The sequence below is a fragment of the Larus michahellis genome, chromosome 5 (assembly GCF_964199755.1).
Source record: "Larus michahellis chromosome 5, bLarMic1.1, whole genome shotgun sequence".
NCBI lineage: Eukaryota > Metazoa > Chordata > Aves > Charadriiformes > Laridae > Larus > Larus michahellis.
Window position 1 is genome coordinate 7365719 of NC_133900.1, and position 14608 is coordinate 7380326.

At 40.7% G+C, this 14608-nt stretch overlaps 1 protein-coding gene and 1 long non-coding RNA gene across 5 annotated transcripts in view; one reads left to right on the top strand and one right to left on the bottom strand.

Moving 5' to 3' along the window:
• Positions 1–11505, top strand: part of SEC24D (SEC24 homolog D, COPII coat complex component) — a 109320-nt gene extending 97815 nt beyond the window's left edge. For all 4 annotated transcript variants that reach the window (XM_074588485.1, XM_074588486.1, XM_074588484.1 and 1 more), the window contains exons 12-23: positions 137–328; positions 966–1059; positions 3064–3180; positions 3623–3793; positions 4555–4651; positions 5276–5421; positions 6302–6440; positions 6901–7019; positions 7997–8176; positions 8681–8872; positions 9376–9465; positions 9826–11505. In XM_074588485.1, coding sequence (XP_074444586.1) covers positions 137–328; positions 966–1059; positions 3064–3180; positions 3623–3793; positions 4555–4651; positions 5276–5421; positions 6302–6440; positions 6901–7019; positions 7997–8176; positions 8681–8872; positions 9376–9465; positions 9826–9966 — 1678 coding nt within the window. In that variant the 3' untranslated portion in view covers positions 9967–11505. The remainder of the gene's footprint in view (positions 1–136; positions 329–965; positions 1060–3063; positions 3181–3622; positions 3794–4554; positions 4652–5275; positions 5422–6301; positions 6441–6900; positions 7020–7996; positions 8177–8680; positions 8873–9375; positions 9466–9825) is intronic.
• LOC141743698 (uncharacterized) lies at positions 2562–13802 on the bottom strand. The gene is made up of 3 exons (XR_012587170.1): positions 13695–13802; positions 3048–3132; positions 2562–2662 (listed from the first exon to the last, which is right to left on the bottom strand). It is a non-coding gene; the product is annotated as an uncharacterized LOC141743698 (long non-coding RNA).
• Positions 13803–14608: the final 806 nt, after the last annotated feature.

A 14608-nucleotide genomic window follows, 5' to 3' on the forward strand; every position in this document is an offset into this window, starting at 1 on the left:
CATCGGCTTGGTTTTGTTTGCTTTGTTGCTCCCAGTACAGATAATGATCTGAAAACAGCCTTGTATTTCAAAGGAATGGTTTTATTGGAAGGTCAGAATTTTAGATCTGTAAGCATTGTTTTTGTTTTTCTTACAGAGAAGAGCAAGAAGAATCCTCAGCAATTCAAGTTGGTTTTGTCACTTACAACAAAGTCCTCCACTTCTTTAATGTAAAAAGCAGCTTAGCTCAGCCTCAGATGATGGTGGTCTCAGATGTTGGAGAAGTTTTCGTTCCTTTGCTGGATGGCTTCCTTGTTAACTTTCAGGAATCGCGATCTGTTGTTACCAAGTAAAGTACAATTATTCCCTATGTGAATAAGGTCTGAATGCTTAGGATATGCGTTATGCCTTTTAGTCCGTTGTGTTATTGGGTTTGGGGAGGTACGTGGATTTATTGAAATACTTGAGAAGCCAGCAGATGCCTCGGGTCATCCATTTCCACCTTTGAGGCAAAGAAAAAGTGATTTCGACACCCGCCCAGTGCTGAATGTGAAAGCGTATTTAGCCCAGGTGTAAATCTCGCATCTTCAGCTGTGTTTCCTCAAAAATGGGAGGGGGGTTGCAGCTGTGCGCCGTGGTGCACGTATTTTCCCTTGCAATGCCATGATGCACACCTGGATGTGATCTAAGGACTCTGAAGTCCTTACAGCACACTAAACTTCATTTTTAGCTATTTTTTATTTACTGCTTGTTCCTTTATGTTACCAGCTTTGAAATAATGTATCTCATAGAATTTAAAAAAAATCATATTTTGTTTTACTCTGGCTGGAATCCTGTGAAATTGAGCAATCAAAATTAATTTTTTTTAATATAAATTTGCATGGAAAACATCTTCCTGTGTGAAGACTTGGTATGTTACAAGGTATGTTTGGGGATTCTCCCAAATACGCTAACCGGTTGAAATGCTGTCCTTTTGTCTTTCATAGCTTGTTGGACCAGATTCCAGAGATGTTTGCAGACACTAACGAGAGCGAGACCATCTTCGCTCCTGTAATCCAGGCTGGCATGGAGGCGCTAAAGGTTAGAACGTTGCTCTCTGTAAGAGAAGCAGCACTTTAATGAGAATAAGACTTGATAAACTGCAGAAATTCCATTTGCTAGAAACCAGTCCCAAATCCCCCTATAAATCCCAATGGGAAATTAGAAAAAAAAAAATCGCTGATGGCTTCCAGCACTAATGTTCTGTTATTCTAACAGTGTGTCCGAACTGCTCTAGTCAAAATGAGAACACTGACATGCATCGCATCTGTTTCCAGATTTTGCTTACCGAGGGAAACCATTCCCTAGAGTCTGTTCCACGTAGGACGGGTGTTTAGGAGAGGATGAGGAGCAGGAGTCGGATTCTCATTAAGCATTTGAGAGAAATAAAAAAGAGTTTAGTTACTGCAACAGAACAAACAGATGCTCTGGATGTTTGCACAGACACCCAGTCCTTGCACACGCGAAGGGCAGGAAAAGAGCCAGCGTAAGGTCTGATTTTGCCCTGCCTGTTCTCCTGCTCTGCTCGCTGCTTGTGCAAAGCGAGGTCTTTGTGACTATTTATGACTGAATCGGGTCGGGGGCTGGAGGGTTTCCACTTAACTGACAGGTTCTCACAGCTTGAATACAGATGAAAACGAATCCACAGGTCAAGGTGCACCCCCAGTTGCTTTCCATATGTCCCAGACATCCCCGAAAGTGCTGACATTTCCACGGAGCACTCCCAATTAGGAGAATGCCACCGTAGTTCCCCACGAGATTTCTAGGGGCAGAAGACAGCCAGTGGCATGACAAAACAGTTGATGTATCTGCGAGCTGTGTATAAGAAGTAAAGCGTGAACTTTGAGTAGATAAATTAGTTGAACTGAAAATGCACAGTTCTCAAATCTGTTTCTTAAATAGTATTTAATTAATACCTGTTTTCGTGTTATTTATTCATGCTGCCAGAAGGTATGTGTACAAAACATACATTTGGTTACAGCTTCCGTCAGAGTGCTCTTCCCTGAGACTTGACTTCTACAAAACAAACTTAAGGGCCATAATTGTAAATTTCCTTTGATGTTGGCTATAAAGGGAAGCAGCTCTTAATTAAGCTTTTTATTTAGCTCAATATTCTTAAGTTGTAATTTGTGAGGACTTTCACTATGAATTATTAATATGCATATATATGTCCTAAATATACGTTCCTATTTGAGATTAATTTTAATAACTTTTGGTCAGCCGCGACATGGACTAGATGATCGTTGTAGATCCCTTCCAACTGAAATACTTTATTCTGTTCTGTTCGTTGTCATCAGCTGTCTCACTAGTAAGAGTAAGTGATAAACTGGATTTTCTAAATTTTGGTGGGAAAGCTTGTTAATAGTGCAAAGATGCCTCCAGTATTGCTACTGTTGTTACTCTCTTCTTCGGAATGTAGGGTTTTCTGTCAGTAGTTTGTCATCGCAGTAAAAATGATGTGGAAAAAAAAAAAGTTCTAAATAAGAATAGAAAACTGGAATAAAACTGGCAGTTACTTACTTTGTTAGTGGCAGGAGGAATTGTTCATCACAAGTTTCGATAGTCCTGGATTTTAAGGTAGATTTGAATGTGGAATCTAGTACAGGAAGTCTATAAAAATGTAGTGAACATGAGCGTGCCTGAACTGAAAGAAATAATTGCTGTTAAATTACATTTCCTTCTAATTTTATCCAATTTAGTATTTGCACTTTTGACACTTGTTGCATAATGCTTGTATCCAATTGGAAAGTCTTCAAGAGAGGTACTCCTAGCTGCGCCCACCAAGATTTTAGATTCCTCTGCAGAAATCACTGTAACGATGCATCAGCCAACAGCTCTCTGTGATGGACTGGTATTTATTGACCTAGAATTCCCAGTTTGTTTCAGGATTGATTTCTATCAAATTTTGAGTCTCTAAATGAATTATTTAGCTCTGAGAAACTTGCGGAAAGTTGACACTGTTCTCTGAGATAACCACAATGTATGACAATCAGGCTTGCTTATCTTAGCAGTAATAAATATGCCAATACCATGTCTTTGAAACAGGCTGCAGAATGTGCTGGAAAACTGTTTATCTTCCATTCTTCATTGCCAACTGCGGAAGCACCAGGGAAGCTGAGAAACAGAGATGACAAAAAACTACTAAATACAGATAAAGAAAAGGTATTTCCTACGCTGAGTTAACAAGGGGCTGCTGTTATGCTGAATTTCCCTAATAGAGCCTTGATCTTTTTTCATTTATTTCCTTTTACGAAGATGTGCTCTTTAGTGATAGAATACTCCCGTTCTCACTGTGCCCCGATGGCGTAGGTATATTGTTACGGGTCAGACTGTGGGGGGGCAGCCGTTCCCATCAATGAAGGAAATCCCTCCACCCATCAAGAGCCCTTGCTACCACCTGGTCAGTGATTTAGTTCTCCGAGAACGTGCCGAGTTGGTTCCCTGCACACGCTTCTATGGGCAGGGGCAACATCATGTTAATGGAATCCAGGCCTAGCTTAAAACTTCCACTTTGTCTTGTTTTCCTCCAGCGGGCATTTGGATTGTGGCTGGCTACCATTGGTATCGCATGTTATGACATCTGTATTTTTTTAATTCCATGCAGACGCTCTTCCAGCCCCAGGTAAATTCTTACGAGGCGTTAGCCAGGGATTGTGTGGCTAATGGCTGCTGCGTGAATTTGTTCCTCTTCCCAAATCAGTATGTGGACGTAGCCTCCATGGGTCTCGTCACAATGTACACTGGAGGAACTTTGTACAAGTACAACAATTTCCAGGTAAGTAAGTGATGCGGCTTCCTGCCTTTCAAATAAATAGTAACACCTGGGGAGCTGTTGTTTCTCTTTTCATTTTAACACGTGCTTTGACCTTTAACATAAAAGTAGAGTGACTCTAGAAAACTTTAAAGTATAAACTCCAGGGGATAACATTCAAACTTAGAAATGACAGACCAGGCTAAAATACGTATCTTGAAACAGTAATAAGCTGGTTGGTATCTTAAAATTAAATTCACTTACTTAAATATGCTGGCATCTGAGCAGGGAAGTCAATTACTCCTGTATATACAGATAAAAATGCTTTTGATAGAGACCCCAAAAAAACCGTAACAAACACTCGTTTAAAACTTCGTGAGAATCTCTCTGGGGAGCGGGGGACTCTCTGTGGCAGGAGCTAACCTGCAAAAGCATTTCTTGCGAAGGCAGCAAGGCCACTCTGTAATTCCTTAGGCCGTGCCATAAAACCCGAGCTAAGCTGCAAGGCTAAGTGCAGGAACGGATGCTCCTGGAGATCGTTTGATGGAATACAAATTCCTGATGTCCAAGGCTAGTGATGAATTGGTGGACACGTGCATATATACGTTTCCCTTAACACAACGACCATCGACATGGTTTATCTCTTTTAAAAGGAAATGAGAGACATTAAATGTGAGAAGAACAGATGAGAGGCCGAGGGGGAGCGAGAGGGAGCGCTGGGTTCCTGCTGTGCTGCTGACACCCAGTGGTGAACTGCAACTTGTGCTTTTGCTTTGCGTTTCTAGCTCGATGCTGACAGCCCACAGTTCTTAAGTGACCTCAGGAGGGACATAGAAAAAAAGATGGGATTTGACGCAATAATGAGGGTTCGGACAAGCACAGGTAACGGTACCCATTGGGATTGAAAATAAACATGAATGCATGTGACAATATAGAATTTCATATAATATAGTGCTGTGCAGACCACCAGTAAGCTCAGGCTAACTGGTTTATCTTCATTAAAGACTGATAAAACGCAGGAACGTCCTTCCTGTATATCCCTCCATAATCATTAATTTTCAAATATGAGCAAGGCTTCTGCTCATTATGCATGCATCTTGCAATCCAAGTTGTATAAAAAAGTGTTGCTGCTGGACACTTACACATTCCTTCATTTTCATCCTTCCAATGACATTACTGTGCCTGCTTTCCAAGTATTCATTCTTACTTCAAATGCAAGCGTTTGAGAAACAGACACACACAAAGTGGCCAAGCCAACAGCGCAGAAGGTTCTGGGTGGTCTCAGAGTCACAGTGCAGCTCCGTGGCCCGTCAGCTTTCCCTCTCGCCCAACAGGCAAAAAATGCTATCGGCAGGGACAGCTGGTGGGGGCCCGGGGGCTGCAAATCCCCGAGGGAAACCGGTTCCTGTTTCAGTAAGCAAAATCGACTGACCATAAAAAGAAAGTCAAATTTATTTGCCATTTTTAAATAAAATGTTTGTGGTTTTTTTTTTAATCTGGCTGTAGGCTTCAGGGCAACAGACTTCTTTGGTGCTATTTACATGAACAACACCACAGATGTGGAGATGGCAGCAGTTGACTGTGACAAGGCAGTGACAGTGGAGTTCAAGCATGATGACAAACTGAATGAAGACAGTGGCGCCTTAATTCAGGTAAAAAAAGCTTAATTACGTGTAATGTCATGAAATGGTGAGCAAGAACTTCTGCAGCCCTAACAGGAAAAAAGTGATGGTGTAGGACTGATGGGAGGCAAGGCATGGCTTGCACAGACTCTGGTGACATTATACCACTAACGAAATAAGGTTTTAATCTATAGCCAAAGGTTGCGTCTTACCTCAAAAGCACAAACAACGCCCCTTGTTTCCCCTGCAGGCTTTGGATCTTACGTTATATTGACGTATCAACATTATATTGAAGTAGAATTGGAGTCATAAGGAAATTCTTACATTACACCCTACATTTTTATCATCTAAACCCAGGGTAGGTGCAGGATACAGGGGTTAGCAGGACCTCTCGTTTCACATCATAAGCAACTTATGTAAGAAGAGAAGAACCACACAGCTTTTCAAGATTAGGAAGTTTTTCTGTGTTGCTTTTGCCAAGAGATAAAGCGACAGGCAGAGCACTTCTCAGCAAGTGGCTCTTCACTTGTGTGGTGTCTTTTCAGATGCATTTGAACTGTTCAAATATTACACAACTACAAAGTATGATTTACAAACTTAACATTGGTGGCCTCTTGTTTTCAGGTGATACCATCACTGTGTAACAAATTAGAGTAATAAGCCTTTCAATCAGTCACATTACCATTTTTTACAGTTTTAAGATTAGTAACTTTTATAATGTCTAATATAATTCCATAAAAATACAGGTATGTTGGTTCATAGACGACAGAATCCCTGAAGCAGCACTGCAAGGCTAGGCTGTCTTTAGAATTGATTATATGCCTTTTATGCACAAAGTAGGCAGCTATTGCATGATGGAAACCTTTTGGTTTAAAACAAAAATAAATGGCAATTTGCTCCTCTGTTGCAGTGTGCTGTCCTTTACACATCAATAAGCGGGCAAAGACGACTCCGCATACACAATATAGGTTTAAATTGTAGCTCCCAGTTAGCTGATGTCTACAAGACTTGCGAGACTGATGCCCTTATCAACTTCTTTGCTAAGTCAGGTAAAGTTATAACAGACCGTTTTTGTTTCCTTTTTTACTTTGGGGTGGAGGAAGGGGAAGGAAAGGGAGTTGACGTGATTACCTAGTGGGAAATCATGTTTTGTAACTTGCTGCTCCGAGCCTGAGCCACTCTTGAAGTATTGTAATATTGAAAAGACAAATAAATCACATATTTTAGACATACTGCCGTAAAAGTAATGCCTGTGAAGGCAGACAGAAATATGTAACGCACAAAACTGTATAGACACAGTAGTAGAAACGGGCATGCTATCATTGGAGCACTGGAGGCTTGGTGGGGCATTTTGGGCAAAGATGAATAAACGTCCTCCAAGACACTGTATGTAAACAAGACTAAAAGCAGCCATAGACCTCAGGTCAGTAAAATTAGAAGCTAGAATACAGATATTTTAAAAGTACGGCCCCATCTTTAGCACACTCTTTTGTTCTTCCCTGTTTGCAGCTTTTAAAGCCGTTCTAAGCCAACCACTGAAGACGGTCAGAGAGATCCTGGTGAATCAGACAGCTCACATGCTGGCCTGTTACAGGAAGAACTGTGCCAGCCCGTCGGCAGTCAGCCAGGTAAAACCCACCCAAACTCTGTTCCCCCGGCTAGGCCTTGCGGGAGATGAACGACCACCCCTGCAACATCAGCACTGCCTGAAAGGAAAATTTCAGGACAGACTTTTCCCTTTTCTTTCAAATATAATTAATGACAGGTGGGATTCAATGGTAGCATTTACCATACACAGGGGCTGTTGTTCCAGAACAAATGGCTTTGATTTTTTCTTCTTGGGATGTTAAAAGACTTTAGTAGTCTAATTTTTGACAAATAAGACTGTTACTGTCAAAAAAAGGAACATATGTATCTTAGTAAACAATCTGAATTTGCATATAGGTACCTCAGGTGTGCTAGAATGATAAACACCTTTATTTTCCAATTTTTTCTTCTAGACTATAACGTATAGATTAGCATTATTAGCACATCCTAATTGTATGACTTAAAATTCAATGCTCCAATAAAAGCAACAGTTGTTTGCTTTTAAATTACTTGCCCTCATGTCCTGGCAATTCAACTTGAGAGAAAGACTAAGGCTTTTACATACCATGTGATGCTTCCAATAATCAAAAGCCTGGGCAATTAATTGTTTAATGTTAATCAGGACCAAATACGTTAGAAAGAATACCGAAGAGACACTTGCTGTGGACCTTTATTTCCCTCCTAAATTGTTCGGAGAAAAAACCACCCACTTCTCCTATGTGACACCCCTTTAATTTAATACCCAAAAATAAGCATGGGTTAGAGGGAGATGATAGCATCGAAGATGACAACTACAGTCTAGAGGGCAAATAATTTCTGTTGGATTCTTATTAACTGTATTAACCATTCAGAGCTGTCACATCTGGTTTGAAACAGCACATATAAAAAAGGTTTTCTAGGTTTTTTTTCCTCTTTAATGAAAGGAAACGAGCAGTGGGTTATTTAAATGTTTGAAAGCCCAGCTCTCATGCCCCAGCACGTGGGATATATGAAATAACAAGCCATCTCTGCCTCTCAGCTCATCCTTCCGGATGCAATGAAGGTGCTGCCAGTGTACATGAACTGCCTGTTGAAGAGCTGCGTGCTGGCTGGCAGACCAGAAATTCCAACTGACGAGAGAGCTTTCCATCGGCAGCTGGTCATGTCTATGGGGGTAGCGGACACCCAGTTGTTTTTCTATCCCCAGCTTCTGCCAATTGTGAGTATGTTGCTCGCACATCTTCCTTTTCATTTCAGTCAAACTGTTTTCAGTATGCTGTGGTTTTATGATTGTGCAGATGCAGAAAAGATTCTGGCTGCTGAGCGAGTGTTACACTGCCACGCTGGATTACATTTTTATTGCTAGTTGAACTAACATGAGGAGGGAAGGCAGAACCCTTAGTTTAACGGAAAGTGGGCAAGTAACATTATCAGTCAGTGACATTAGCATCCTCCAAGAATGTCACTGTACTTTTAGCAAGGTTTTTTGCCCAGGCTAATGAAAGATGCCAGCTTTAGTGAAGATCAGCACTGGTGGCAGGTCTTCCTTTGCACACAGTGCAGTACCTGAAAAAGAAGAGGTTGGATTTCTAATTCCTATAATCTGGAAAGGAACCACGAAGATGTACTAAACCTTTCTGGAGTTACTTTTCAGCACCTAATGTGAGCTTTAGTCACATTGAAGGCACCAGGTTTACAACTCTTGTGTATTTTTGCCCCCCAGCACAGCCTGGATCTGAAGAGTGATGCTGTCCCAGCTGCCGTCCGCTGCTCTGAGGAACGTCTCTCAGAAGGAGGGGCCTTCCTGCTGGCCAACGGTCTGAGTATGTTCCTGTGGCTGGGGGTCAGCGCGCCCCCAGAGCTCATCCAAGGGCTCTTCAACGTGCCATCCTTCGCACACATCAGCACGGAGGCTGTGAGTAGATGGACACTAGTCCCTTTTTCAGAATTTATCACTTAGTAAGACCAGACCGCTAATCAGTGAAACAAGCAGAAAGAGGGGACCAGCAGAAGGTGTTAGGACACCAGGAGTGTCCCAACATACACAAAACTTTAACAAGCTTTTAACACTCTACACACTTACAGGAAAGGAGCTTTCGCAACATTTTTAAACCTTCTTAAGCTTTTGCTGTTGCAGATAAAGCCTTATTGAATGTGTATTGCTAAAATTGGAACAAAACACTTTGCAACAGTTAAAGTTTCTCCTGATAATGAATTTTCATATAGTGTTCTTTCAAGATGAGACATTTTTGTGAAGGAGATGGCTTTTCCCAGCTTAGAATGAAATTGTAGAACGTAGACTGAAATTAGAATAGAATGCAAAGTAATTTGCATTATACATACCAGCAGCTAGTCTTGTATGAATTCCTAAGGGATGGGACTGGAATATAACAACCTGCCATGCTTTCACTCTAACAGACATCGCTGCCTGACCTGGACAATCCATTTTCTAAGAAACTTAAGTCAATACTGGAGCATATCCAGAGCCAAAAGCCCTACACTATGAAGGTAAGACTTCTCTCTGCCTCAACTTATTCCCCATTCCTGTTCAAAAGAACACTGCTGGCTTTGGCAAGACTTAGTGGTAGCTGTAAAAGATTTTACATATCAGGAATTTTCCTGTATGTTAGTGAGTTCCACCATGCGTTACAGGCAGAAGCATCTCAAGTGTGCTTAATTTCTTTTTATTCTGCAAACCTTAATTCACACTAGTCTCTCTCCCCTGTGTTCATAAATGCAGCTACTGAAATGCGGAGATTTATTAGTTTGGGGATCTTTTTCGTCCTCAACAGCATACAGTAATAGATACAGGGAAAACATAGTGCCAGTTGGTATGATTGTATCCTAAATACATGTATCTGTTTTCAGATGATTATAGTGAAACAGCGGGAGCAGCCAGAGATGCTTTTCCGACAGTTCCTAGTAGAAGACAAGAATATTTATGGAGGAGCTTCTTACGTGGATTTCCTATGCTGTGTTCACAAAGAGATCTGCCAGATGCTCAGTTAAGGAAACTCAAGCATAGGTATAAGTCAGGTTCTTTTTGATTTTGCAAGAGGGACAGTGATGGGTGCCCGAAGGCTGGCCCACAGCTCCACTATACCCAGGCATTCTGCTGTGCTCTTCTCTGTGCTCTTTTTGTACAGTTTCATTTCACACCCCCTCTCACTGAGTATTTACCTTACTTATTAAGCTGTAGAATAGGAAGTTCTGCACTCAGGTATTAATCTTCTGTGAGTCCTGACTGTTTCTCCAAGTGAATTGCCAGATTCCAAACTGTCAAGGCTTAAGAGCATATGGTATGCATTTATTGAAATATAATTTAGAAAAATCTTTAATCATTCATTTTGCTAGTCGTAAGTTGTACAAGAGCCAGGAAAGATGCTAAAAATCTATGCAGAAAAGGGAAAAAAATACAAAACATCGCTTTTTCTAAATGAGGGCATATAGCTGAATCAGATTTGCAGTAATCACGTAGTTCAATGAGTACTTCAAAGACCTTCCTGTAAAGCTAATATCTACAAAATAATCCCCTTTCTCCTGGAAGGGACAAGCATTACTTTCTACAGAAACAGAGCTCTGGGTAGCCTTCCACACCTGGGGTTATCCGGGAACCAAAATGCCTCAGTTTATAACTGGACTTGGGTAAGTTTAACAACAATGGACCACAGGAAGAACAGTAGTCAGACAATCCTTTTGCTAAGTTTGGTTGATAATATCACACAATTATGGTACAATTCTGTTAATTAAATTAGCACAGTATTTAATTACACTTTCAAAATTGAACACGTTAGGGTTTATTTACTGCATTTGCTAACTGGAATATTCCCAATACAACTTAGATACATCTGTCCCTCAAAAATTCAGTGGCACGTCAACTGTAAGACAGTTGACGCATTAACCAAAGGTTATTTGTGGTGCTATAAAAAAAAAGCCTCTTGTTTAGTTCCAGTTCTATTACAGTAACCTCCTCTCACATGACTGATTTATTCAACAGTCATGGCTTTAAAAAATAAGCCTCTGCTAATATCAATATTTAAGGTAGAATTTAGAAAGCCCAGAGTCTTTGGAAGAGCTGTTTACCTCAGATACTTCATCAGCCTGTTTGTATCTTTAGGACCAATGCCTCTGCATGTGAGGTTTGAACTTTTCCAAACTTGAAATGCTATTGTTACAAAAATCAGTGTTTCAAAGAAAGTAAAAAACCCTCAAAAGTAAGGATAAGAGTTGGGCCTCATTAAAAAAAAAAAGTGCCTTTGAACATGTTAGTGTTGCTTCTTAGTGTTAATCATTTTAATATCCAAGACAAGCAGTCAAGATGCGTATTTCTGGTTTGACAGCTTATCAAAACAGTTGTATCCCTGTGCAGCAACTGAGAGCTCTTAAAATAAGTGTCTATATTACAAAAGGATCAGCTGCCAAGACAAGCACTTTTTAGCTGAAGACTTTATCCTGTAAAAAGTATTTGTTGCCATTCCAAATCAGTGTACTTTGTAAAATGACACCAGCAACTCTATGTGTAAAGAAATAAGCAATTATTAATTATAATCATGTGTATGTTTATTCTTTCATATACCAAGTTCTCCAAGTTTTTTATGCTATCAGCCTCTGACAAAAGCTATCCAACACCTCTTAAACAGTACCACCTAAATCTAGTACCCCAGGTCACTACAGAGGACGGTTTAGGGCAACTAGCAATGGAAACTCCCTTCGGGGTTCATGCACCTCTTCCCCCTGCCTGTCCCTGTACACACAGCAAGACAACATCAAGAGTTCGTTATGCTGATTCAGGAGCCAGGGAGCATGGCAAAGTTAAATTAACAACAATAATTCCTACAGAGCGTAAACAAAGCCACGCAGCCAGCAATTAGTAAAGACCACTCTAGGTCACCTTCTCCTACTCGTGACTTTAAAGACAGCAAGCTTATCTGGCCTCACAGAATTTTCAGTGTGCTTCCGCTGTTGGCATCACCCAACAAGAAGGAGGTAGCTTCCTTCCCCTCAGAGGTAGGAAGCTAGTGAGAGCTGCTCCCCCAGCCACGCTTGCTCATTTCCTTACCTTATTCCATGGAGTTTGTCGATGGGCAGATGATCATGTCTGTACCACAACCACGCGCATCTTCTGCTTGGTCAGTTCAGGCCACGCAAGCACCACTGACCAACTGCTCTACAGCCCAGTTTACACCTAGAATTCTGATGCAAAGTGTACACGTCCCTTACCTGTGCGCTGGCAGAGCCTACGGAGAGCAGGATTTCAGGCACGGAGGTGTAGTAAGACAAAGCTGTTTATACTTGCATAGCTAATTCATCAGAGCTCTAGCCTTTCACATACAGCTAATTTTTCCTACATACCATATTGGCTAAATGAGCACCGAGATATAGACACACGTTGATACAGCAGCTCTTGCAGCAATCACTAACGGTTATCACACAGACATATCACAAGTACAGTTTCTGTCTCCAGCATGACAGGCAGGGCTGTAATATTCAACTCATATTTACAGTAGTTAGGCCTTTTTTTTTTCCTTTTTAATTGCTGCAATAGTTATACTCAAAATTACGTCATGTTTCACCACAGAACTTACCTACTGCTTGCTTTTTGACCCATGAGAATAACCCTATTTATCTCCGTGTTATTAAGTTGACCTTCATCCCTACACTACAGCAATAAAGTTGCCACCAATTTTGGAAGGAGAAATCATTTTTTCTACTATATACAGAAACAGTGGGTCTCATCCTCTATCACTTTCAGTTACTCAATGTATTCCATAAAAAGACTCGTTCAAGAAACAAGACTTAGAGATGTCTTCAGGTGTTCATTTATTCTTTTCTAGAGTGCATTCTGGATATTTCTATTCCCTGCCAAGGATTTTAAAACATCTCAGTATTCTAAAATTAACCCCTTGACTTGATGCCATTTAACTTCCATTGTCAGATCAAAATTGTTCTTTAGTTTGCAGCCTAAACTCTACTCCACTGCGCAATTCAGTATCTACAAACATAGGCAATGAGCCTGTGTCCGTGACACCGCAGTGGGGAAGAACGTCAAAGCCCCAGGAGCATTGCCCACTGACCTACACAGCACATCCGGCACTTCACCAGCTGCTTAGAACCAGCCGTGTTCCAAAGCGGGAAGAATTCTTAAACTGATAGCTGGATTTACACTCAATGATTTACAGTGACCAATGTCTTAAAATCCCTTTGAAGCTAAATGCTAAGACATCCTGACTATCTCGTCAGTGCAACTGTCAAATCCATCAGTTAACTCATATAGGGTGTAAGATATTTAAAGTACTATAAGCCTCTTCCAGAATGGAAAGACATGACAAGATCTAGACAGGCATCCCAAATCAGACTGGTGGCATTATGCACTTAAAAAAATTGGAAAGGAAGAAACTTGTTAAGCTTTTTATCTTCAAGGACAGCGTGCTCAAATTGTGGTAAATGAAATATTCATCAATTCACTGATTACGAGCAATAGCCTCCTCCTTCTGTTAAAGCATTACAACTGAAAAAGTAACTGACAACCAGTAATCGAATTAAAAGCTTTTCATCTCTAGGCATTGCTTTAGATATGGTCCAAATCAACAGTGATTAAAATATATCCAGATGTTTTTACTGTATAATTGGGGTGGGGCTGAGGAACAGTGTGTCACCACAATATTTTCTAAGTATCATCTCCACAAGCATGCAACACCAAGCCTTTGGGTACACACAGCCACGCGCTACTGTCTTACCTTTACAGGCAACCTATCACTGTTGAACCACCGCCTTCAGATTATGACCAGCAGGTATCTTTCTTCATAGAGGACATGTAGAAAGTTCTATTTCCTTGTCCATTAACCTCAATTAAAAAATTACGGTCAGTTGCTTGTTAAAAATATGTACATTACGCTTCCCTGATAGATCTAATCTAACACACTCTGGAGCTGTATTCTTTTTTCCTTACACTACTGTAGCTATTTCAGCTTTGAGGGGAAAGAGTGAGAAACCTAACTCTTCATGCTCAAGAGGGATATATTTGGTAGATTTTTTATTTTTTTTTTTTACAAGACCAAGTGCAACTAATTTCCCAAGTCACCAAAGTCTTGAGCAGCACCCCAACTTCAGCAAACTGATATAGATGCACATCTCAACCAGTTATTTCTGAGTCTCCTCTTCAGTGTAGCCTAACCTAACATATAGCCCCTAACCTTATTTATATTAAGAGTAGCCAACACATTGAACTATCAGCTATGGACATATAATTAAAGAGGGGAAATGGGAATTAACATTTTATACTAATTGAGAAAAAAAGAAAAAGAAGATTTGTCACTGTCACAAAAGCAACCTTCCTAAGGTTTTAAGTGTCTCCAGTATTTACTTTTTGAATAGGAAGATGGTTGTGGCAAAATCAGGAAAGTTTTCTTACTGCGGCACATAACTTCTATCAAATGCTGTTCCAAGTAGTCTTTGGCAGATTCCACCAACAATCGAACGAGCACTACCCTTAAAACACCCCCTCCCCAAATACAGTCCCTCTTCAGACACGTGACTGTTAACACAGGAAAAAACAAGATGTAAACGACAGGTGAGTTTCATTTGCACTTTAGTTGTCCCTTAGTAAGCACACCACCAAGGCCACAAAGTTCACCAGACCCTAAAAATATCC